This window comes from Malania oleifera, chromosome 9 (genome assembly GCF_029873635.1).
Source record: "Malania oleifera isolate guangnan ecotype guangnan chromosome 9, ASM2987363v1, whole genome shotgun sequence".
Classification (NCBI taxonomy): domain Eukaryota; kingdom Viridiplantae; phylum Streptophyta; class Magnoliopsida; order Santalales; family Ximeniaceae; genus Malania; species Malania oleifera.
The window spans coordinates 90,883,679-90,910,393 of NC_080425.1; the positions used below are offsets into that span (position 1 = coordinate 90,883,679).

Genomic DNA, 26,715 nt, shown 5'->3' on the forward strand with positions numbered 1-26,715 from the left:
AGATTGGGGACTGGGTATGTGTAAAGCGATCTGTTGCAGAGCCTAGATATGCTTGGGGTGGTGAGACGCATCATAGTGTTGGAAGGATAAGTGAAATAGAAAATGATGGTCTCTTGATGATTGAAATTCCAAATCGGCCAATACCATGGCAGGCTGATCCTTCTGACATGGAAAAAATTGAGGATTTCAAGGTAACAAGATTCTGTGTTTTTCATGTGTGAATTAAAATTAAAATATACATGGTGGGATGTGAGTTGATCTTTCTGTATTATGTTGTTCTTTCCAACAGGTTGGAGATTGGGTGAGAGTAAAAGCTTCTGTATCATCCCCGAAGTATGGATGGGAAGACATTACACGAAACAGCATTGGGATAATCCATAGCTTGGAGGAGGATGGGGATGTGGGTGTTGCCTTCTGTTTCAGGAGCAAGCCTTTTCGTTGCTCTGTAACAGATGTGGAGAAGGTGCCTCCTTTCGAAGTGGGGCAAGAGATTCGTGTGATGCCTTCTGTTACACAGCCACGGTTTGGATGGTCACATGAAACTCCGGCTACTGTTGGAAAAGTTGTGCGAATTGACATGGATGGTGCTTTAAATGTAAGCATCTTCAGTCACTTTATATCATGATCATTTTCTCTACAATGCTAGCAGAAACAATTTCTTGCCAACCACATATCTAAGAAGGTGGTGCTGGGGACTGATAACCTAAGGCGTAGGGTTTTGGTCAGTTATTTTGCTTTCTGGTGTGACATTGGCACATTTTATACCATGAAAGTGTTGGCCTGTGTTTGGGAACTGGGACTAGCAGACAAAATTTTGTTTGTATGCATTGTACTGCTGCTGCTATATTCATTGCTTCTTCTCATCCATTGAATTGCTGTTAATGAGTGACCATTTCTATGCAGGTGAGGGTGGCTGGCAGACTAGACTTGTGGAAAGTTTCTCCTGGAGATGCAGAACGGCTTTCAGGTTTTGAGGTTGGTGATTGGGTACGTTCAAAACCAAGCCTGGGGACTAGACCAAGTTATGACTGGAACAGTATTGGTAAAGAAAGTTTAGCTGTTGTGCATAGTGTACAGGATACTGGTTATCTGGAGTTGGCTTGCTGCTTTCGCAAAGGAAGGTGGATTACACATTATACTGATGTTGAAAAGGTTCCATGCTTCAAAGTTGGGCAGCATGTTCGGTTCCGACATGGACTGGTTGAGCCCAGGTGGGGGTGGAGAGGTGCCCGCTATGATTCAACAGGTATTATAACCAGCATCCATGCTGATGGAGAAGTGAGGGTGGCCTTCTTTGGTTTGCCAGGGCTGTGGAGAGGTGATCCTGCAGATCTTGAGGTGGAACATTTGTTTGAAGTGGGAGAGTGGGTGAAGATTAGAGACAATGTGAGTTCTTGGAAATCCATTGGGCCTGGCAGCATTGGTGTTGTACAAGGAATTGGTTATGAGGGAGATGAATGGGATGGATGCATTTTTGTTGCATTTTGTGGGGAGCAAGAAAGGTGGGTGGGGCCTGGTTCCCATCTTGAAATAGTGGATAAGCTTATTGTAGGGCAAAAGGTTAGGGTCAAGCTCAGTGTGAAGCAGCCAAGATTTGGTTGGTCTGGTCATAGCCACGTGAACATTGGGACTGTATCTGCAATAGATGCAGATGGGAAGCTGAGAATCTTTACTCCAGCTGGCTCAAAAGCTTGGATGCTGGATCCATCAGAAGTGCAGGTGGTGGAGGAAGAGGAAATTCAGATTGGAGATTGGGTTAGAGTTAAGGCATCGGTTGCGATCCCAACTTACCAGTGGGGAGAGGTGAACCATTCAAGTATAGGGGTGGTGCATCGGATGGAAGGTGGAGAGCTTTGGGTGGCATTCTGCTTTTTGGACAGGTTGTGGCTTTGCAAGACCCAGGAAGTGGAGAGGGTGAGGCCATTCAGAATAGGGGACAAAGTGAAGATCAGAGAAGGGTTGGTTACCCCACGGTGGGATTGGGGGATGGAGACGCACGCAAGCAAGGGACATGTGGTAGGGGTAGATGCAAACGGGAAGCTAAGGATCAAGTTTCAATGGAGAGAAGGGCGGCCTTGGGTTGGAGATCCTGCTGACATTGTTCTTGATGAGAGTTCATCCGACATAACTGGTGCTTCATGAAAGCTTCTCCTTGCCCTAATGTTCTTTGCAGATTGCTCCTCATGTGGGCTTTTGGCCTCTCTGCCTGCTGTGAGCATTGGAGGAAGCTGCTGCCGTGCTGCACCACAGTTAAATGAATTTGCCTGAAACTATACCAATATTACTGTGGTTGCTGCAACAGTGGAATTTATCTATTTTTGTTGAAGTGGAGAGAGTCGGATGGATAGCTAGAAAGAACAAGGGAGATACTGGCTTCCTTGATGTTAATTACAGAAAATACAGCAGCGGCAGCAGCAGCAGCAGCAGTGAGGACCGCAGGACATTTGTATTCCATACATAGCGTTGGTAGTTATGATGATGATCTTTTTTTTTTTTTTTTTCTTTTTCTTTTTTTTCAATTATTTTTTTAAAGTATATATTTATAAATATATATATTTTTTCAACTTGATATTTTTATCTGTACAAATTGGACCTATGATATTTTTAATAATTATATTTTCGAGCCATTATGTAGCTCTCTTATAATTATTCTCCTCTTTATTTATAATTATTTTGAATAATATCCAGGACCTCATGTCAGCCTGTTATATCCTTTCTGAAGGGAAACCAGCACACCGTATTGTCTTTGAACAGCTGCTGAAAAATCCTTTCCCACCAAGTGGTCCAAAATAATTTGCAGTAAGAAACTGTGGTTTGTTGTTTCAACACTCGGATGATGTTGTTTATTTATACGAGCTAAAATTACTTATCGTGGACAATGGTTGGAGTACGAGGTATTCGTCATGAAAATTTTATGTTGGATTACAAAAATGCATATAAAAATTGACACTTATTGATAACATCTTAATTACGATAAAATAATGATCAGGGTTTGGGACTGACTTGTAAGTATGATAAAGTAAAATTCGGTTATAGATTTTGTATGAAAGCTATTCCGAAAATAAAATAGAATATAATGAGAAATTTAGTGAGAAATTTTTTTTAAAACAATGTTTGTTGTTTCAAGGTTGAGAGGTGAGAATATGTTGTTCCTTTGTATGAATTGAAAAATACTCAGGCATGGACCATGGTTAAAGAGTACTAGTTGTGCTTACAAAAATTTCAAGTTGGATGATAAACAATTAGGAATCATGGGATGATGATATAAGCATTTGTATATACAATAACAATAACAACGAAAAGCCTCCTTAGTCTCACTAGGTGAGAGTGGATTATATGAATTATTTTCCATCAATTCATCCGATCAAAAGGATTTTTCTTCATTTCTCACTTTATCTTTTAATATTAAACTACTCATCTTCCACCTTAACATTCGCATCCTAGCAATTTTCATTTTTTTATACGTGTTTCTTAGTTACCCAACTTTCTGAACCATAAAGCATAAGTGGTCTAATAGCCGTCTAAAAAAACCATCATTTTAATTTTAAGGATATTCTATAGTCACACAACACACCTGATGCATTCATCCATTTTGTCCAATATGTTTTCATTCTATGCACTATGTCTTTTTTAATTTCTCCTTCAACTTGCATAATAGATTTAAAATATCTAAATTTATCAGTGCTATTGATCTTCAGATTATCATGTTTAATTGTCTCTCTATTGTTACACTTTGTATTGCTGCTAAAATTAAATTTCATATATTCTATCTTATTTCTACTTATCCTGAACCCTTTAAACTTTAATGTGGCTTTCCAAAGTTCTAATTTAGATTTCACTCCACTCCTACCATCATCAATCAACACGATCTCATCTACAAATAACACACACCAAGGGATCTCATTTTGGATATTCTTAGTTAGTTCATCAGCTAAAGTAAAAAGATAAGGACTCAAAGTAGAATCTTGACGTACACCTATTGTGATTGGAAAATCTCTAGATTCACCTCCTACAATCCTAATGTTAGTCACTACTCTATCACACATATCTTTAATAACTTCTGTATATTTATTACAAACTCTCTTCTTTTCTATGACCCACCAAAGAACTTTCCTAAGTACTCTATCATAAGTTTTTTCTAGATCAATAAAAATTATATGCAAATCGTTTTTTTTTTCCTAAACTTTTCTATTAAACTTCTTAAAAGATAAATAACTTATGTTGTTGATCTCTCAGGCATAAAACCAAATTGATTTTTTGAAATCTTCTTTTCTAATCTTATTCTATGTTCAAATATGTTTTCCCATAATTTCATCGTATGATTTATAATCTTAATTCTGCGATAATTATTATAGTTTTGAATATCGTTTTTATTTTTATAAATAGGCACTAATGTACTTTTCCTCTATACTTTTTGTATTTTCTTGGTTTTTATGATAGTGTTGAATAGATTAGTTATCAAAACAATTCATTTATCTTCTAAACATTTCCAAACCTCAATTTGTATTTTTTCTAATCCTATATATTTCCTACTTTTCATCTTTTTTAATGTCATCTCAACTTCAAGGACTCTAATTTTGTGAATAAATCTTCTATTTTTAGTTTTTTCCTTATTTGTCACTTCCAAGATTTCTTTCTCTAACTCTAACAAGTTTATAAATATCTTTTTCTCCTTCTTTTGTATCTAATTATCATAAGCTCTATGTTAGCTTCACTAATAGTCTTTTTAGTATTTTTTCCTTCACTGCTAGTTTTTTTTTTGCATTTTTTCTTACTACTTTATATTTTTTCAAGATTTTCTATATTTCTACAATTTTGCCACATTTTATACCAATTTCTTATTATCTAAATAGTTTTTTGGACTTCTTGATCCCACCACTAACTTTCTTTACTATTCGAGTATTTTCTTTGGACTCACCTAAAACCTCTTTTACTATCCTTATAATAGAATTTGTCATTCCATTCCAAACATTATTCACATCAACCTTACTCCCAATTATCCAACCACACTCTTTGTTCAACCTTATTCCCTATTATCCAATCACACTCTTTGTTCATTTTATCTTTAAATTTTACTATATTATCTCCCTTCAATTCAACCATCTAGTTCTCTTGTGTTGATTTATTCTACTCCTCCTCATCTTTTGTTTTTTTTAATATGTATATTTAATATTAAGACTCTATGTTATGTAGCCAAACTTTCGCATGATATAACTATTTGTATATAAATGAAAAAAATAAAATGGGTGTTAAAATTAACATCTATTAATAACATCTTAAATATGATAAAATAATACTAAGGGTTCAACTATTGACCTGTTTTTGTCATGTGTTAAGTATGATAAAGCAAGAATTAAGCTAAACTTAGATTATATGATAGCTATTGACATATCTGTGACACATTTTTTAATTATTAGATACTGAATATATTCTTTAATGCTACATTTGGAAGTATGTTTAGACCTTAAATTTAGATTTAAGTAAATTTAGACAAATTTTAATATAATTTTGTATTATATTTTATCTAAATTCAATACAAGTTTAAATTCAAACCTCTCCAAACATAGGATAATTATCGTTTTATTTCATGTCCTTTTTTTAAAATTCATTTCATTGCATGTATTTTGTCTACAAATTTTGATTATAAAATTCAAAATTAGGAATGCTCTTATTTATGTGCAACAACCATCTCTAAAGGTTGTTGAAATATTTTCTAAAATAATAGATTTATGGGTTTTTCAAAGTCTTTCATTTATGAATTTTCGAAAGCATTCATGAGTAATATTTAATGTTAGGTGGGTTTGTCCCACATTGGAAAAAGTGGAAAAGGAAAATTAATAAATGGTAAGATGGAATAATCTTTTAAAGTTGGTTAAGAGATAGTACTAGTGTGTATTCTAGTGCACCCTAAGATGGTGCTTTACACTGTTCGCATGTGCACGCGCATGTGTGGCATGGATTGTAGGGCGCTAGTGGCGCATTTAGTTGGCACACAAGCACTTAGTATGCTTGCATCGTTGCGAGATCATGACCATTGATCATGATCAGATGAATTAAAATTAATCTTATATTTTTTATAAGATCAAGTGGTGTGATCTGAACCGTATAAATAATCTAATGGTCAGAATAATTGATTTTCCAGAATATCTCGACTAGGGCACGACCAAGAGACCTTGGAAGTGCGACCTAGTCGACGGTAACATAAATAAATAATTGATTTTTCAGAATGTGTCGACCAAGGCTCAACCAGGGCACGACCAGGTTGACCCTTGGTTGATTTTAGAAATCCGCTTTGCGAATGACACAAATTTGAACAGATGCAACCTTTTAAAAAAAGGCATAATTCTGTCTATCTAAAGACAGAATTAACTCCAAGAATTATAGAAAATTATCAATGATTTCTCCCTTTGTCTTTCTCTCATAAAACTTCCACAAATTATATCTTCTTAAATCTTGGGTTTCATTTTATGTAGAAATAGAATTCAGAAATTTGTTTTCTTTAAGGGTGTTTGTGATCAGTTTTTTGTTTGTGTATAATGCAAACTAATATCAAATCATATTCTAGGCTTCGTTATATCCTGAAAACGTATTTGATGACTCAATGCATACCAATTTGGTGGGGGCAAAAAATGTTTTTAAGGAAAACGATATTATAACATGCCTTAAAGCGTTTTCAGTACTACAACATTTTCTTTACTTGTTATCTATACCAAGGCTAATATGATGTGAAAATGTTTGAAAGGAGCTCCCTCTCATCTCATTAAAAAATAATAAAAAATATACAAACTTATGGAACTTAAACTGATTATTATGTTGGTGTTTGTACTTGCTTGTGTGTGTGTGTGTGTGTGTGTGTGTGTGTGAGAGAGAGAGAGAGAGAGAGAGAGAGAGAGAGAGAGAGAGAGAGAGAGAGAGAGAGAGATGCCCCTAGCTAGAAGATAGTTTGGTGATAAAAAATTTAGATTTTTGGTTTATACTATAAGTTTTGATTTCAAATTTCAGAAAGAGTAAGAAGAGATATGAACTATCTTCTATTGTATAGTTCAAATCTAACTTTTAATCAACCTAGTATACATTAGCTATGGGCACGCACCACTTGCATGCTTAAAGGATTTCATTTTTTTAGAATTTTTTAAAAATTAACAAAGAATTAAAGAGTATAAGAGAGTTTTGAATAGTTGTAAATAGTTATTGGGTATTTTGAAATAATTATCAGTAATTATAGAGATAAATTTGGCTTAATTTGGGTGTATGGATTTTAGGGATAAAATTTGGTTGTGGGGATAAAATTCAATATAATTTTATATTACACATTTTCTAAATTTACTTAGATTCAAATTTAAGGTCTTTTCCAAACATAAGTCAAGTATAATTTGACATGGTTATAAGTAATTAATGTAATATTTTGAAATAATTATTGATAATTATAAGGATAAATGTAAACTTTTTAAAAGAAGACACAGAAGGTGAAATATCCTTTATAATATTAGAGATAAAATACAAACACATTAAGAAAAAGCATATATGATAGGAAAGTTGATAGCTAGACTTTTTTTTGAAATTATGAAGTACACAAGAAATCAATAAGAAATTAATTAGTAATAGAAGAAAATTGAGATGCGAAATAAGAGGGCTCATTAGCCCCCCACCATCCACCATTCTACCTTCGAACTTTTTTCTTTATACACACTTTATTACTTTATCTTCCTCTCCATTAATAAATTAAGTCAAATATTTTTATATGGTACTCAATTTTCACATTGATTTTGTTGTTTGTAAAAGAGTTATAAAATTTCAAGATATTTCAAATTAAACAAATTTTTTTTTTTCATTTTGTAGTATTTTCCTAATTTTTTACCATAGTATTGCAAGAGATTTCTACTTTGAAGCAAAATTCATTAAAAAAAAAAAAAAGAATATAGGCAAACTACAAAACGCCCTGTTTCTTTGGAGATGCAGGGGATCGAACCCTGTACTTCTCGCATGCAAAGCGAGCGCTCTACCATTTGAGCTACATCCCCACTGATGGAATGTGTCTAATTTTGTTAATAATAGATAAGTTAATGAGATTCAATCGTTATATTCTTTGGTTGACCTTGCAGTCCATTTTATTTCCGTTCTTGTCCTGTAATCCTCCTTCGGTTCTTCCAGTCTACTCGCCCTCATCTCCCTCTGGAAATCAATTCTATACGATGGCAGAAGCAATTCCATACGCCGCCGCCGGCAACATCTTGACGACCCTGGCAACTTCTGCTTTGCAAAAAATTGCCTCAATCCATGGCCTCAAGAAGGATCTCAGGAAGCTTCAAACCACCATTTCCAGCATCAAGATCAGACTTGTCGACGCAGACCAGCGCCAAGAAGACAGTGAGGAGGTGAGGTTTTGGGTGAGGCAGCTGAAGGAAGTTCTCTACGATGCAGATGACCTGTTCGACGAATTTGCTACCAAAGCCCTGCAGAGCGAGTCGGATGCCAAAGGGAGACTGAAATACCTGGTTCGTTATTTCTTCTTGTCTTCCTCCAATCAACTCATTTTTCGCGCCAAGATGGCTTGTAGAGTTAGGGAGATCAGGGAGAGATTGAATGAGATTGCTGATGATATGTCCAAGTTCAACTTTAGGGAGAGAGTCCTGTACTTCCCAGTTCATAGTACGGATAGGGAGACTCACTCCTTTGTGTTGGAGTCGGAAATTATTGGAAGAGATGGAGATAAAGAGGAGATAATAAAGCTGTTAATGTGCCCGAGCTGTAGAGAAAATGTTTCCGTGGTTCCAATTGTTGGTATGGGTGGTTTGGGAAAAACTGCACTCGCTCAGTTTGTGTACAATGACAAGAGGGTGATGGAATATTTTGAGCTCCGGATGTGGGTCTGTGTTTCAGAAACATTTGAAGTAAAGTTGATTGTTGAGAAAATCATAAAGTCTGGGACTGATGTTGCTGAGGTGGGAACCTTAGAGATGGATCAGTTACAGATTCGCATTAGGGAAAAGTTGTCTGCAAAGATATATTTGCTTGTCTTGGATGACGTATGGAATGAAAATTTTGCAAAATGGGAAGATTTGAGGAGATTGTTGATGGGTGGTGCTGGGGGAAGTAAAATCTTAGTAACCACTCGCACCAGAGAAGTTGCTTCAATAATGTGCAAAAATTCCCCATCCCCATATGTTTTGGAAGGTTTAGGAGAAGAACAGTCTTGGGCTTTGTTTGGGCGACTAGCATTTGGAGAAGGAGAAGACAAAGTAGACCCAAACACAATAAAAATTGGAAAAGAAATTGTGCAGCGATGCAAGGGAGTTCCTTTGGCAATAAAGACTCTAGGAAGCACAATGCAGTCTAAAACTGAAGAAAGTGAATGGTTATTCATTAAAAACAGTGAAATCTGGAGGTCCAATGAGGTTGGCAATTATATTTTGCCAGTGCTAAAGTTGAGCTACCACCATTTGCCAACTGAATTAAGACAGTGTTTTGCCTTTTGCTCAATATTTCCAAAAGACTATGAAATTCAAAAGGAGGTCTTGGTTCAGTTATGGATGGCACAAGGCTACCTTCAGTCTTCCGTTAAAGGTGAGCATCCAGAAGATATTGGTAATCGATATTTCAATGGTCTGTTGTCTAGGTCATTGTTTCAAGATGTCGTGAAAGATAATTATGACAATGTGATCAGCTGTAAAATGCATGACCTTATCCATGATCTCGCATTGTCTGTTATGGGGGATGATTGTTTGATTGCCAATGAAGCCAATGTGGATAATATTTCTGAAAGAGTTCGTCATGTGTCCCTTGAACACAAAGAACTTTTATTTTCTTTGTTTCAAATTTCAGAACAAAGGCTAAAGTCAAAGAGGATGAGATCGATTTTCATTCTAAATCCAGGATACTTTGGTGGTACAATTAGGATAGAGGCAAGTTCAAATTTTAGGTTCCTGCGTGTGTTGGATCTTCAGGTTATGGGTATTATGGAGGTCCCAAGTTCTATTGGTAAATTGGAGCACTTGAGGTATCTCGATCTCTCTGGAAATGAATTTGTCAAAAGGCTTCCCAACTCCATCAGTAATATACGTAATATGCAAACACTGAAACTCTCAGAATGTCATAGTTTGGAAGAATTGCCCAAAGACATAAGAAAATTAAAGAGCCTCATATACCTTATAATTGACTATTGCGAGAGACTAACGTGCATGCCGTTGGGATTAGGGCAATTGACTTTACTTCGAAGATTACCTTGGTTTGTTGTGGGCAAGGACGGAGAAGCCCATGGATTCAGGACCAGTGGTGGAACATTAAGTGAATTGAATGGCCTAAATCAGCTTCAAGGCACTCTGCAACTGAGAAGTCTGGAAAACACGAGGGATGTTGAATTAGAAGGCAAGCAAGCAAACTTGAAGGATAAAAAACACATTCAGGTCTTGGAATTGGTATGGGAAAATAAAGGAGATGGTGATGACCATGCAAATGTAGCAGAGCATGATGAGAAGTTGTTAGAAGCTCTGTTTTCGCAGCCACTCACAAACCTCAAAGAGTTGAGGATATATGGTTACAGGGGTAAAATTTTTCCAGGCAGCTGGATGTTGATGGACAATTTGAGTTTGCTGCTCCCAAAGATGGTTAGAATTAGTATAAGGGGTTCTCACAAATGCCAGCGTCTCCCACCATTTAGTCAACTACCTTGTCTCAAGTTTATGAAGCTTGAATCTATTGGTTTTGTGGAGTACATGGAGAATAGTTTCAAGGAGTTTCCATCATCCTCGTCTTCATTAGAAGTGGGAATTTTTAATCCTGTTAAGGAAGGGGTAACATTCTTCCCATCCCTACAGGAACTCACTATCAGCAACATGCTCAATTTGAAGGAATGGTGGGAAATGGAAGCACCTGAAGCATCAACAGCAGACCAACAGCAGCACCAAATGTTTCCATCATTTCCCTGTCTTTCTATCTTAGAAATCTGGAATTGCCCTAAGTTGACATCAATGCCATCTCACCCATTGGTTGAACGATTGGGACTCCCTAATGTTGGTCGGAAGCTTTTAGAACATTCAATCAAGATGATGGCAGCAGCAACAGCAATTCCGTCTTCTTCTTCTTCACTGCTGCCTTCCTTTCCTCTTTCCAAGTTGAAGGATCTGACAATAAGTGCAATCAGAGATCTAGAAATTCTGCCTGAGGATGTGCGAAACCTCAATTCTCTCCGCTCTCTTCTTATTGTTGAATGTCCAAAACTTATGTCTCTATCTCAAGGTATTCAACATCTCACCAGTCTTGAGACCCTGCGTATTAGAGACTGCAGTGAGCTTGATTTGTCAGACGATCAAGATGATGCTGATAGCAATGATGGCTTGAGATTACAAGGTCTTACAAGCCTCCGTTCTCTCGAAATTTGTAATGTTCCAAAGTTGGTCTCTCTTCCTAAGTGGCTTCGACGTGCTGCTGCTCTTCAGGATCTGGAGATCGAAAAATGTTATGGTTTTGCAAATTTCTCAGAGTGGGTGAGCAGTCCGACTTCACTTCAAAAGCTTCAAATTTCTGAATGCCCCAATTTGAAATCGCTTCCAAAAGGGATGTGTGGTCTCACCTCTTTGAAAGAACTGGTGATTAGTTATTGTGAAGAGCTTCATCTGTTGGATGACGAAGATGACATCAGTGGCAGTGGCAGTTTGAGATTGCATGGCCCTTTGAGTCTCCGTTCTCTCTGTATTTCGGGGGTTCCAAAGTTGGTGTCTTTTCCTAAGTGGTTTCAACATGCTTCTTCTCTCCAAGATTTAGAGATCGAAGAATGTTATGGTTTTGCAGATTTGTCGGTCTGGACGAGCAATCTCACTTCCCTTCAAAAGCTTGAAATTACTAAGTGCCCTAATTTGAAATCATTGCCAGAAGAGATGTGTCATCTTACCTCTTTGAAAGAACTGATAATTCTTGGATGTCCCAGCTTACGGGAAAGATGCCGTAAGGGTGTTGGTGAGGATTGGCCTAAGATCTCTCACATCCCGTATTTAAGGATACACTAATACTTGAAAGACTTGAATGGCGTGCCTGCCTGTTTGTCGCACTACTATATGTATGTATATGGTTTGTCTCCATTGGCATAGATATGTGGTGTGTCCTGAGCACGTGACATCTGCTAGAAGTGGTGGTCATTTTGCGAAAGGCTATCAACACATACATAAGTAGATGTAGTGAGTGTGCGTGCAGGGTGTAGGTATACCACTTAGGAGAAAGAACCCCAAGTAAGTATAGTAGTTAACCAAACACAAGTAGTAGTTCATCTCCTCCGACGCCTCCCATTCATTCTAGTATGTCCCCCCCCTAATCCCAACATGCTATGGTTCCCTGGGGTGGGTAGGAGTGGGTCGAGTCCGTATTGCTGCTGAGCAACAGCTGCATCCGGGCCTGATCTATCTACTCGGCAATTCACTTGCCGACTTCACGATCACCAAGGAAGCCCCAAGAAGCATGAAACATTATTGATGAGATCCATGGAGCAATTCTTACACATGAAGGAATCTTCTGCTTCAGCTTCCAGAGGTATGCTATATATTTATGATTAATATTGAATTAATATTTCTGCATAATTAACTATAATGGATTAGTTGTGCACATAACGAATTTAACTTGTGGTAACTATTTGATTGTCAAATTGCTGACATGATCATGGGTGACCATATTGTTGGGAAAAATTATATGAATGATTTTCTCAAATAAATCAATGGTGTAATGCAAATAATAAATAAAATGAGATACAAGAAATTTAACGTGGTTCCCTCTAATATTGAGGTACATCCACGGGACACGACGGTCCAAATCCACTATCACAAAATTCGTACAAAGTGAATACAAAAGGTACAAGCTTTACAAATACACAAAACGTGTATAACAAATGCAGCAAGATGAAAAGGTCTCACCAAAATGTTGTGAACTAAACTCCCAACAACCAACCAAAGTAGCACAATATGAGAAATCCCAATATGTTGATAATAACACAGCTAGAGTCGCTCGAAAAGAGAGCAGCAGCAGCTTGCTGCAGTGAAGTAGACAACCGGCGCCGGTGCTGGCTGCAGGCTGCAGGCGGAAGCAGTGCTGTGTGTGAAAAAACCAGAATGGAGAGAACCAGCTGCTGTATGGAAAATTAGAGAGTGGAGATCAAACTGGGGGCTGCCACTTGCTGCTATTTTTGTGTGCTCAATGCACCGGCTGGAGAAGCTCAACGAATGTTTTTGATTGAGTGGGAGACAAGCATGCAAGACATGCTTCTTGAGAAGCCAAAACACTAATTAAAAATTGACCCACATTTAATGCATGTCCCCCACAAAAGGAGGGACACCCGACAAATCTCCCCCTCCCGACTTATAGGACGACTCCACCAATCCGGTCAAAACTCGACACTTCACATGTTTGTCTCTAGATAATACTTTTGTCATCATATCCGAACCATTATCATCGGTGTGAATTTTGTCAAATTGCATTAATTTCTTATCCAACATATCCCAAATCCAATGATATCTAACATCAATATGTTTTTATTTTGAATGGAAGATAGAATTCTTATTCAAATGAATTGCACTTTGGCTATAACAATAAAGAACATTCCTTTCTTGTTCCATACCCAAATCTTTCAAGAATCTCTTCAACCAAAGCAATTTTTTGCAAGTTTCGGTAATGGCAATAAACTCGGCTTCCGTAGTAGATAAAGCAACACAATTTTGTAATTTAGATTGCCATGCCACAACTCTCCCTGTAAAAAGTCATCAAATAACCCAAAGTGGATTTTCTAGAATCAATATCACCGGCCATGTCGGCATCCGTGAATCCATAGAGCATAGATTTACCATTACCAAAACACAAACACACATTTGAAGTGCCTTTAAGGTATTGAAGAATCCATTTTACCGTTAATCAATGTTCCTTTCCTGGATTAGAGAGACCAACTAATAACTTCAACAGCATGAGCTAAATCCGGTCTTATCAAACCATTGCATACATTAAAAAACCAATGGCCGAAGCATAAGAAATTTTTTTCATCTCTTTTTTGTCTTTCTCTCTTGTAGGACTTTGTTTTGTACTAAGCTTGAAGTGACTAGCAAGTGAGCAACCAATGGGTTTTGCTTTATTCATATTGAATCTCAAGCATTTTTTCAATGTACATTTCTTGAGACAACCAAATTTGTCCATTTTCACGATCATGAATAATTCTCATGCCAAGAATTTGCTTTGCCGGTCCCAAGTCTTTCATGGCAAAAGACTTGCTCAACTCCAACTTCAACTTGTCAATCTTGGAGGAGTCTTGTCCTCCTACAACAAGTATATCATCAACATAGAGTAAGAGAATAATATTAGTACCATCCATAATTTTTTTCACAGACACACAATCATCCGAAGAGGTTTTTGAGTAACTATGATCAATCATGAAAAAATCAAATTTCTTGCACCATTTCCGTGGTGCTTGCTTCAATCCATACAAACTTTTCTTTAATTTGCACAGTAAATTCTCTTTCCCTTTTTGTTTGAAGCCTTTTGGTTGTTCCATGTAAATTTCTTTTTCCAAGTAACCATGTAAGAAAGTGGTTTTTACATCTAGTTGCTCAATTTCTAAATTTAAGTTTGCTGTCATGCCAAGAACAACCCGAATAGGTGACATTTTCACAACCGGTGAGAATATTTCATCAAAGTCAATTTCCTTTTTTTGTCCAAAACCTTTTACCACAAGCCTAGCCTTGTATCGAAGTTTCTTTCTATCATTTTCCAACCTAAACACCCATTTGTTTTCAAAGCTTTTGAAAGACATTTTTGAGCCCGCCTCGGTGCATTTTGGGACAAAAACACCTCAAGGCATATGTGTAAAGGCGTAAATCCAATAGAGCGTATGCCTCAGCCAAAAAATCGTACGCCTTAACCACGCTTTTTTACGCCTTATATGCAAGACGTACGCCTTTCGGTATTCGTAAGTCCAGAACCCAAAACATTGAAACCCTACCCTCCCTCTCTCTCCCGTGAAGCTTCTTCTCCTCTGCTCTGTCGCCGAAGCATGACGAAGCCTTCCTCGCTCTCTCTTCGAAGCATGGACTAAAGCTCGACGAAGCCTCTACTCTCTTTCGAAGCCTTTGCTCTCTCTTTCGAAGATTCGACGAAGCTCGGCGAAGCCTCTGCTCTCTCTTTCAAAGCCTTTGTTCTTTCTTACGCCTCGACGAAGCCTTTGCTTGAAGTTCGAAACCTCTGCTCTCTCTCGATGAACCCTCTGCTCAAAGCTCGAAGCCTCTGCTCAAAGCTCGAGGCCTCTACTCTCTCTCTCTTAGTCTTTGTCCGACGTGTCTGACCATATTATTTTTACAATCAACCAAGAGTTGATTAAATAAATATTAAAAATTATTCTCATTTTCTCATGAAAGTTGGGTTCGAGGCTGGAGAAGTTTCAGGCATCTCCAAATAGCCCCTTAAGAGGTTGGAGAAATTTGTAATTTGGCTTTTTCTCTTCTGTTTGAAAACTTATGGCCTATTTTTAAGACTTAAGAATTATATTTTTATTTTTTTCTTTATTCTAATATTTTTCTCATTTTTATATAATATATAATATTTTTTATTTATTAATTATTTTAAAAATACAATCCCAAAATGCTTATGCCTCGCCTCACGGAGGGTAAAATGCCTCGCCTTACGCCTTCGCTTTTTAAAACACTGGTTTAACCAAATCATAAGTATGATGGTCAACTATGGGCTTCATTTCCTCTTGCATAGCCTCCATCCATTCAGCTTTATTTTTAGGTTTCATAGCTTCGTGATAGCTTTCAGGCTCCCTTTGATCCATTAGAGTAACATAACCACTTGATAGATATTTAGTTAAAGGTCTTGGCTCTCTTGAAGACTTGTTCAATGGAGCTTGCTCTTGAACTTGTTGCTCTCCCTCATTTTCATCTTCAACATCACTAGGAATTTCATCATTTCGAACATCTTCAAGAGGTGGATGAACATTATCCATACTTTCATCATATGCCAAAGGTGGAGAAGGTGACTCTAAGTCAACAAAATCATTCCCATAAGATTGTGATTGTTCAACCGTGCCAAAATCTTCAATTGTTTGATCTTCAAAAAATACAACATCTCGACTTCTAATAACTTTCTTGTCAACCGGATCCCACAATCTATATCCAAATTCATCATGCCCACAGTCTTGTCATCAAGTTTGGATCTTTCATCTTTTGGAATGTGAACAAACGCACGACAACCAAACACTTTCAAGTGACCATAAGTGACATCCTTACCTTTCCAAATTTTTTTGGGAACTTCACCAAATAGAGGAGTTGAAGGAGAAAAATTAATCAAGTCCACCACCATCCTCATTGCTTCACCCCAAAATGACTTTGGCTACTTCGCCTGAGAAAGCATATATCTCATTCTCTCCACTATGGTGTGGTTCATCCTTTCGACAATTTCATTTTGTTAAGCGGTTTTCTTGACGGTCTTTTGATGTCTAATGCCTTGGCTGTGACAATATGCATCAAATGGGCCAATGTACTCTCCACCATTATCTGAGCGCACACATTTTACCTTCTTTTCAGTTTCCCTTTCAACTTTCTTAAACACATCTTAAAACTTGCTTTTTAGTTTTCAAAGTGTAAGCCCAAACTTTTCTTGAACAATCATCAATTAAAGTAACAAAATAAAGTGCACCACCATGAGAGTTAACTTTTAAAGGATCACATACATCGAAATGTATCAAATCTAGAACATTAGATTTTTTAGTAACAAACTTTGTACGAAAAGGAGCTCTATGTTGCTTATCGGCCAAACAATGAACACAAGCTTTAAGAAGAGTACCTTTCATTCCGGGTAGAAGCTTCTTTTTGAACAAAAGTTGCATTCCTTTTTCACTCATATGCCCAATCCGCTTATACCACAAATCGGTGGAAGAGTGACTCTCAATTGCATTCACAACACCATTACCAATTTTACTTTGCATCACGTAAAGTGTACTAGTCTTCTTGCCTTTAGCCACCACCAAATTATCCTTTGTGAGCTTCCATTTTCCATCATCAATATGGTTGTCAAACCCTTCATCATCAAGTTTTCCGGTAGGTATCAAGTTTAGTTGAATGTCGGGTACATGTTTCACATCTTTGAGCACCAACTTGCATCTCAGATTTGTTTTCAAACAAACATTTCTCATGCCAATAATTTTTGACAAACCTCATTTCCCATCCAAACAACCCCATAACTTCCTTTGGAATAGGAAGTGAAGAAATTTTCCTGAGAAGTGACATGGAGTGACCCATTAGAATCAATAATCCAATTAGTCTCTTGACTTGTCAAATTAATATAACTTTCATCACAAACAACCATAAGATCACCATCAGATGCAACTGAAGTTGCGTCTTCATTTTTTTTCTCAAAATTTTTCTCTTTGTTTTGCTCATTGAATTTCAATTTTTTACACTCCCACTACATTTGCCCTTTCTTATGACAATAGTAGCACTCAATGTCTTTTTTCAAAACTGAGCTGGACCAGCCTTTTGATTTATCATTATGGTGAGAAGATTTACTCTTGCTTCTGCCTCTCCCCTGGTTTTCTTTCACAAGTGTCTTTGAATGAGAAGAGCCAACTGATTTTCTTCTAATTTTTTCATTCAACAAATTGTTAGTTACTTGGTTCATACTAACAATTCCATCGAGAGCCGAATTACTAACTGTCACAACCAAAGTCTCCAAACTTCCGGCAAAGAGCTAAGAAACATTAGGGCCTGCAACTCATCATCAAAAACTATTTTCATAGTAGTAAGTTGATTGATAATATTTTTCATCTCATTCAAATGTTCGGTAATAAGACCACCACTTTTATATTTCAAGTTCACCAATTTTCGAAAAAGAAAATCTTTATTTGTAGCCGACTTTTAATCATAAAGACCCTCCAATTTTTTCCACAATTCATATGCTGCAATTTCGGTAGAAACATGATGAAAAACATTATCATCAATTCATTTTCGGATGATACCAACGCTTTTCCTATTAACCCTATTCCACTTATCATCAATCTTGTGTTTAGGCTTTCGGCTATCATCCTCAATAGGTCGATTCAAATCTTTGCAAAATAAAATAACTTGCATTTTTGTTTTCCAAGTTACCCAATAGTTTCCATTGAAACTAATCATATGACCTACATTACCATCCATGATTTACACAAACCTGATGAGTCCAAAGAATACAACTCTGATACCACTTGTTGGGAAAAATTATATGAATGATTCACACAAATAAATCAATGATGTAATGCAAATAATAAATAAAATGAAACACAAGAAATTTAACGTGGTTCCCTCTAATATTGAGGTAGATCCACGGGACACGACGATCCAAATCCACTATCACCAAATTCGTACAAAGTGGATACAAAAAACACAAGCCTTACAAATATAAAAAAGATGTATAACAAATGCAGCAAGATGAAAAGGTCTCACCAAAATGTTGTGAACTAAACTCCAAACAATCAACCAAAATAGCACAACCAGAGAAATCCCAATATGCTGATAATAACACAGCCGGAGTCGCTCGAAAAGAGAGCAGCAGCAGCTTGCTGCAGCGAAGTAGATGACCGGCGCTGGTGCTGGCTGCAGGCGTGAGGAGCTGCAGGCGGAAGCAGTGCTGTGTGGGGAAAAACCAGAATGGAGAGAGCCTGCTGTTGTACGGAAAATCAGAGTGGAGATCAAACTGGGGGCAGCCACTTGCTGCTATTTTTGTGCGCTTAATGCACCGGCTGGAGAAGCTCAATGAATGGATTTTGATTGAGTGGGAGACAAGCATGCAAGACATGCTTCTTGAGAAGCCAAAACACCAATTAAAAATTGACCTACATTTAATGCATGTTCCCCACCAAAAGGAGGGACACCCGACACATATATCTGCATTATGCTTCTTAATTGTTGGATTTGAATGGCATGATATCATACATGATTTTTATAATGAAAGCTAAAAATGGAGAGGGTGGAAAGGTGTGTTATCTTCTTTAGGGGTAGCATTACACTGATTCAAGCCTGCCTTGCTAGTATTGCTTTGTATTACTTCTCTCTATTTTTATGATTCCTCTAGGTATTTCTAGTAATGCGGGACGAAATTATGAGAAATTTCCTTTAGGATGGAGTTGGGGGAAAGAGGGATCATTTGGTCAGTTGGGATGTGGTGTGTAATGTGTATGTCTAAATTGGAGAGGAGGGGGGAAAGGGGGGGGGGGGGGGTGTTTGGGTCTTGAAATGTGGTTGTAATAGTGACTGCCCTCTTGGCTGAATAGCTTTGACAGTAAACCTTATTATTCCTCTCTTTGGCATAGACTCGCTAAAAGTAAGTTTGGATTGCTTGTGAATGGTTGGGATACTAACTTAGGATTAAGAGGGTGTTTGGTAAAATTAAGTGTTAAGCACACTGAATTCAAATATGATCTACCAACCAATTCTGAATTGAACTTGGCCCAGTCAATGAATCTAAATACTGAATTATTTTAGTTGATTAATATCTAATATCTGAATATGTGTTGCTTTTCAATTTTAACCTTCTCAACTCTCTTCAACATAAATATTTGATGGAATTAACATGCAATTACTTCAATTAAAAATTTTAATTTAATATAAATAATATTTTCTTATCATATATTTAATAATAATTATAAATATAAATAATATTATTTATTTGTACATGAAAATAAAATTTATTATTTTGATTTTAACCACTTGGGTGTTGGGTTTTTGTCATTTTTTTTACAAGGGATAAAATTGGAAAAGAGAGGCATTTGAATTTCCATTACCAAATCAGACATGTTCCCATGTCTGATTTTATCAGATGAATTTTAAGAAAATTAAGAGCTTCCACCAAATGGTCTGATGTTGGACCGCTTATTTAGTGAAGCAGTTCGATGTAAACTTTGTTAGAATACCACTTTACCTAAAAGTTTAAATTGTTAGATCGTGGGCCAACCATATATCAAGCTTTAACATTGCCTTGCATGTGCAGCCCGACAACATGTGAAGAGATAAAGACGCGATAATATCACTCATTATAGGGAATACAATAATTTTTAAATACCGCACAATAAACGCGGGCAACAAGACTAGAACCCAGAACCTCCTGTTAACCAGCTCTAACACCATGTTAGATTACCACTTCACCTAAAAGCTTTAAACTACTAGGTTATGAGCCAACAACGTGTATCAAACTTTAATAGCCTTTATTCAGAGGCAATTGAGATCAAACAAACGCCCACCCTAAGATGTTCTTCAGAGAGTCTATGGAGGTGTATCAGATTTATCCCCTTTTCATTCCTCATACTATGTTTATTTTGGTGAGGGTTCTCAAAATCCATTTTTGGGAAGATATTTGGATGGGTAATGTTGCGTTGTCCATTTCTTTTCGTTATCTTTATCGCTTAAGTTCGGGGCATAATGTCATTATTTCATCCTTTTTGGTTTCGAATGGTACTTTGTTTTCTTGAGATTTCCACTTTCGTAGACCTCTTATTGATGGGGAGGTGGATGAGCTTTCTTATCCAATAAAAAGAAATATTCAGCTTCTTCCTAAAAAAGTTAAAAGTTAGATTAAAGTCATTTATGCAAACAAGTAAAGCACTGTTGCACTCCTTTTATTTTTATCTTTCATCTTTCTCTGTTTAGGTATTTGTTGCTGAAGGGTATGATGTTGCATTCGGTTTATTATAATGCAACCAAAGACCTTGAAAGATAGGGATCCTGCATAATGATTAAATGGAGATCAAACACAGAAGGGGAAATGAAGATTTTGATGCAAGCTTTTCTCTGGTAGGAAGTAGCCTGTCACGAATGAATCCTTGTCCTTGGCTGCTTTTTATATATGATGAACAACTAGTCTAATATGAAAAATGTAATAAAATTGGGGGGGGGGGGGGGGGTGGGAAGGGGAAGCGGTGGGGAGAATGAAGCCAGACTAGCACTCACTTGATTCCTTATTTTAAGGAATTTCACATTGTTTATTTTTACTATATTTTTATGTGGTTAAAATATAAGCACAGACTGAAGCCTGAAGTTTTCAACATCTACAGTTGATTCAGACTTTGGTTTATTCATGTGTGCCGTTAAAACTTTCCACTGAAGCCTGAAGTTTTCAACATCTACAGTTGATTCAGACTTTGGTGTGCCGTTAAAACTTTCCATTGAAGCCTGAAGTTTTCAACATCTACAGTTGATTCAGACTTTGGTTTATTCATGTGTGCCGTTAAAACTTTCCTTAAATTATGTTTATTCTTTGAAGCCTTTAATATATTGGTTATTTCATTTTATAGTGTTAACTACTGCTCAAGAGGGTTTGCGCTGGAGGAAAAGTGACACTGTTGAATTCTTCAAGCTAATTATACATTGTAAACTGGTGAGTTGTGTCTAGTTGCCCCATTCTTTAAGAATGCTCTGATTCTCAACAGTTTGTGCAAGAGGAAATATGGCGCTGTTGTATGCTTCAAGTTGTCATGTTCTATTCTGGATGTGTCAGTATTCTGGGCATTTAATTTTGGAGAGGAATTGCACCTAACCACCTTGGTAAAGGCTTTAATGTTTCAAAAGAACAAAGCAGAAAACCTATTGAGATATTAAAAAAAATAGACTTTGCTATGTCATATAATTTTAGTATAATGAATACTTGCTTTAAGAAAAGAGAACACTTAAGAACCTTTAAAAGTGAACAAAATAGAAGTCAAATAGATTTTTTTTTAACTAGGAGGGTAGATCATTTATCATGCAAGGATTGTAAAGTTATTCTAGGTGAAAGTCTAACCACACAACATAAAGTCTTAGTGTTAGATATATATATTAAAAAATGGAAGAAAATGGATAACATAAACCAGTATAGGAGAACTAGATGGTGGAACCTAAAAGGAGAAAATATAATAAAATTTAAAGATAAAATGATCAAAGATGTGGATTGGACCTTAAAGGATGGGATAAATACAAATACTCTTTGGAATAGATTAGCTAGTTCTATTAAAAAGATAGCAAAAGACACTTTAGGTGAATTAAGGGGAAGATTCTCGAATAGCAAAGAAAGTTGGTGGTGGGATAAAGATGTACAAAAAATCATAAAGACAAAAAGAATTTGGTATAAAATATGGCAAAAATGTAGAAATAGAGATAACTTTGAAAAATATAAGAAGACAATAAAATATGCAAAAAGGGCCGTTAGTGAAGCTAAATATAGATCATTTAATAGTTTGTATGATAGATTAGGTACAAAAGAAGGGGAAAGAGATATATTTAAACTTGCTGAAGCTAGAGAAAGGAAGAGCAAGGACTTAAGAAATGTAAAATGCATAAAAAGTGAGGATGATATTGTCTTGGTTAAGGACGAAGATATTAAAGAAAGATGGTGAAGTTACTTTAGTAAGTTGTTTAACGAAAACCAAATAGAAGACTTAAACTTAGAGTTGTCAAATGAGGAAAAGACTAAAAATATAAGATTTATTCGCAAAATTAGAGTTAACGAAGTTAAGTTTGCACTAAAAAAGATGAAAAATGGAAAAGCTATGGGACTGGATAACATCCCAATTGAAGTTTGGAAATGCTTAGGTGATAACGGAATTATATGGTTAACTAATTTATTTAATACAATTGTAAAAACTAAGAAAATATCAGATGAATGGAGGAAAAATACTTTAATACCTATATATAAAAATAAAGGAGATATTCAAAATTGTAATAATTATCGTGGAATTAAACTTATGAGTCATATGATGAAATTATGGGGATGAGTTGTTGAATAAAGATTAAGGTTAGAAACGAAGATCTCAGAAAATCAATTTGGTTTTATGCCCGAGAGATCTACCATAGAAGTTATTTATCTTTTAAGAAGATTAATGGAAAAGTTTAGGGAAAAGAAGAGGGACTTGCATATGATATTTATTGATCTTGAGAAAGCATATGATAGGATACCTAGGGAAGTTCTATGGTGGGTTTTAGAAAAAAAAGGTATATGTTGTAAGTATACCGATGTCATTAAGGATATGTACGATGGAGTAATGACTAATGTAAAGACTATAGATGGAGAAACTAGAGAATTTCCAATTACCATAGGTGTACATCAAGGATCTGCTTTGAGTCCTTATCTTTTTGCTTTAGTGATGGACCAATTGACTAAGAGTATTCAAAAGGAGGTTCCATGGTGTATGTTGTTTGCAGATGATATTGTATTAATTAACGAAACTAGGGATGGAGTAGAGGCTGAGTTAGAATTATGGAGATAAGCTTTGGAATCTAGAGGCTTTAGGATAAGTAGAAATAAAACAGAATATATGAAATGTAATTTTAGTAATGATAGGAGGAATATTGGAGACAAAGTTAAACTTGATGATGAAGAAATAAATAACACTTGTAGATTTCGATACCTTGGATCTATTATGCAAGCTGAAAGAGAAATTGAAGATGATGTAATGCATAGAGTTAAAGCTGGTTGGGTAAAATGAGAAGTGCTTCAAGTGTGCTATGTGATCGTAGAATATCCTTAAAATTGAAAGGAAAGTTTTATAGGACAGCTATAAGACCAGCTATGCTATATGGATCGGAATGTTGGGTGACGAAAAAACATAATATCCAAAAAGTAAAAGTTGCCGAGATGAGGATGCTTAGATGGATGAGTGGTATAACATTGAAAGATAAATTAAGGAATAAATATATTCGTGGTAAGTTAGGTGTAGCTCCTATAGAAGATAAGATAAGGAAGGGACAACTCAGATGGTATGAACACTTGTAACGTAAGCCTTATAGTGCACCTGTGAGGAAGAGTGACTTAGTTACTGTGGGGGGCAGTAGAAGGGGTAGGGGTAGACTTGAAATAACTTGTGATGAAATAATGAGTAAGGATTTAATATCCTTAAATCTATCAAAAGAAATGGTCCATGATCGCATAAATTGACGGAAAATGATTTATATAGCCGATTCCATTTAGTGGGACTAAGGCTTGGTTTTGTTGTTATTATTGTTTATATTAAAAAAAAATATTAATGGTTGGTATATCCTCATTACCATATATATTTCTCCAATATTCCATGCAACTGCATCAAAATTTTGCAATTTAGGTCTAGCATGTGCTATTTCCCTCACAGTCATCCAAACTCATCCAACCTCTCCAAAATTATTTGAAGGCATGCATAATTGGACATTTAACATTAATTATATATGTTGCCTTTAATAAATCTTCCATTATTTTCTCAATAATAATCTTGAATTTTAAGATTTTTTTTTCTCAATCAATCTCGATTCTTCGATCAAGCAGTCTTTTGAATGAATATGATTGATAAACAATATACGTATCCAATTAGTTGCTAATCACACTCTTTTGAGAGTATTATTTTGAGACACAAGAATTACCCAAAGAAAAGAAAAGAGAAAGAGGAGTTGCTTGGCTGGTTTGAGTTCTTGGTCTTTAGCTGATGCCAGAAGACGGTCTTTAGCTCATTCTACGTCAATTCCTTACCTTTTTATTCGACTTTTCAACTGTGAAAGAGGACAGTTTGATGCACTCTGTTCAACATTCCTGTGAACTTTCAAAAAATAAAGGTTGGAAATTAAAGTGAAATATTTGAGTTATATTGCTTTTTGGTGGCTTGTTCAGTGGTCATTGATAAAAAATGAATGTAGGCGCCATGTTTCAAGAAATGATCATTTGCACTACGTGTCAGAAATTTATATTTTTCCTGCTATTACTTCACCTTGTACAATGTATTTGCCTGTGAATCCTCAGTTCGTACACTTGAAACCAACGACTGGATGATGTTTGATCCAATGATTATGCTACTACTCATGGGTAAGGCCAATTTGTTCTCCTTGTTGAAGTTCACGAACCATGCATATGTCAAAATTTCAATTTCTCATATATTCTTATCTGGAGTGGGCTGCAAATGCTTTATATGAAAACAAAAATTCAAGTATTGATAGGCAAATTGATGTTTCTATTGTTCGCTATAAAAGTAGCAACCCCTACTGACAGTATGCTTGTCTGTTATGTACTGCAAAAACATGTAATTCATTAGTATGTGCTTTTCAATAGACAAATAGCCAATAGCAGGATTGAACTAACGATTTTTCACCATAACAAAAAATTCAAACTATGGGGGTTGGTAGTCTGTTAATGTATATCCTGCAATTTATATTTCTGAGGTTATCTAATTGTTTTGGCAGAAAACCTGAATTTTTCATTGTGCATCAACTGCAGTGAAGGGCAGAACATCAAAGAATGGCATGACTCTTCTGTGTGTTCTACTTGAACATTAATTTGTGTTGATTCACATATGAGGATTTAGTGGGGCTTCCTTGTCAACCACTTGATGAATGTCTCTAAACTTGAATGATTCTGAAATACCAACTGATTTTTTTTTTTCTTCTCTTTGCATTCTCTGTTGGTCCAACATAAGAAATATTCTTTGATCGAACTGGTGACAAAGAAATGATGGCTCCAAGCATTTTAAAGGGCAAAGACACAGGCAAAGACATTGAAAGCGATTCTGCAACAACAGAAACTCTGGCAACAGCTCAAATCAAAGAGAGAAGGCACTAAGAGCAGTTTTGAGGAAAACAGAAACTCTTTATACTGATTTAAGTTCAATACCAACGAAACAGACGAAACCATCCTCTGATCACTAAGTCAAGTTGGAAAAAGAAACGAAGATCAAAGTTGATCATATCCTCAAATGGTCTGCAATTGAAATTTGAAGCTCCATGAAACATATGGAGAAGTTGAAAATGGTCTGCAACTTGTGTTTTCTGTATTGTTGTTTCTTGTTCCTGGATTTCTTCAGTGAAAAAAAACCATTTTCCAGAATGGGTTCAACGTCATTTGGTGTAGAACTGACAAGAGGCAGAGGAAGATGCAGGCTATTGACTTCACAGATTTGCATAAGCAGGGTAATCTTCAAAGGAATACGAGGCCAGCAAGCTTCACCAACTTCTTTTTCAAAAACTAATCAAAAATACAAACTATGAATTGTGGACCCCTTAATTATTATTATTTTCTTTCTTCATTCTTACCAATCTACATTGTGTTAGAATGTTTTAAGCATGAATTGATGCTGTTGATATCTTACTGTTTATTAAATGCAAATTAACTTGGTTGAAGCTACGATCAGTTTATTTGTTAAAGTCTAAATTTTTCGTTTTGGAAATAAAATTTTCTTTTAAGTTTTTCAGAAGGAGAAATTATCTTCCTTGCTCTGCTTAAATCTGGTTACAAGTTGGGCCTATGGTTGATTCTAATACATGGATGTGTTCTAGACTCAAATCTCAGTGATTTCTATGCATGATGGACTGACCCATTTGACAAACTGTTGAGATTTTTGGTTTAACCCAGAAGGTTATAATTTCTTGGTATGGTCCAATAAGAGCAAAAACAAGAGAGTGAATTATTGATCTGTTTTAACTATAAACTATTTCCGCCTCAATATTCAGTGGAGTCCAAGTCATATTTATAAGACAGTAAGTATACAACTGCAACGTTATGGTGTATGCTTTGCATTAAACAAAACATTATGCTTAAATTCTATATTTCATAGCAATCCATACTACCAAAATTATTACACACAAGTTATGGTTTATGAAATGTGAAGTCCTAAGAACAGATTGGCTGTTTATAAATACTCAATATATACAAAAATAGATGACAAAGAAAACATTTTTATAAATCCAACACATGAAATACTATCATATTGAACCATAGTATTCATTTCAATTCTGTTCCACT

The 26,715-nt window shown here is 36.0% G+C and overlaps 2 protein-coding genes and 1 non-coding gene across 3 annotated transcripts in view; 2 read left to right on the forward strand and 1 right to left on the reverse strand.

The window, feature by feature from the left end:
- Window positions 1-2,649, forward strand: part of LOC131165104 (E3 ubiquitin-protein ligase KEG) — a 33,480-nt gene extending 30,831 nt beyond the window's left edge. Inside the window, exons 14-16 of the mRNA XM_058122801.1 lie at window positions 3-191; window positions 290-595; window positions 904-2,649. Of these exons, the coding sequence (XP_057978784.1) occupies window positions 3-191; window positions 290-595; window positions 904-2,142 (1,734 nt within the window). The 3' untranslated portion in view covers window positions 2,143-2,649. The remainder of the gene's footprint in view (window positions 1-2; window positions 192-289; window positions 596-903) is intronic.
- Window positions 2,650-7,948: 5,299 nt separating this feature from the next.
- On the reverse strand, window positions 7,949-8,021 carry TRNAA-UGC (transfer RNA alanine (anticodon UGC)). The gene has a single exon. It is a non-coding gene; the product is annotated as a tRNA-Ala (tRNA).
- A 90-nt stretch (window positions 8,022-8,111) lies between these two features.
- Window positions 8,112-26,163, forward strand: LOC131165105 (putative disease resistance protein RGA3). The gene is made up of 3 exons (XM_058122802.1): window positions 8,112-12,519; window positions 20,637-20,780; window positions 21,281-26,163. Exon 1 carries the CDS (start codon window positions 8,193-8,195, stop codon window positions 12,000-12,002), a length of 3,810 nt encoding a protein of 1,269 aa, XP_057978785.1. The 5' UTR covers window positions 8,112-8,192; the 3' UTR covers window positions 12,003-12,519; window positions 20,637-20,780; window positions 21,281-26,163.
- Window positions 26,164-26,715: the final 552 nt, after the last annotated feature.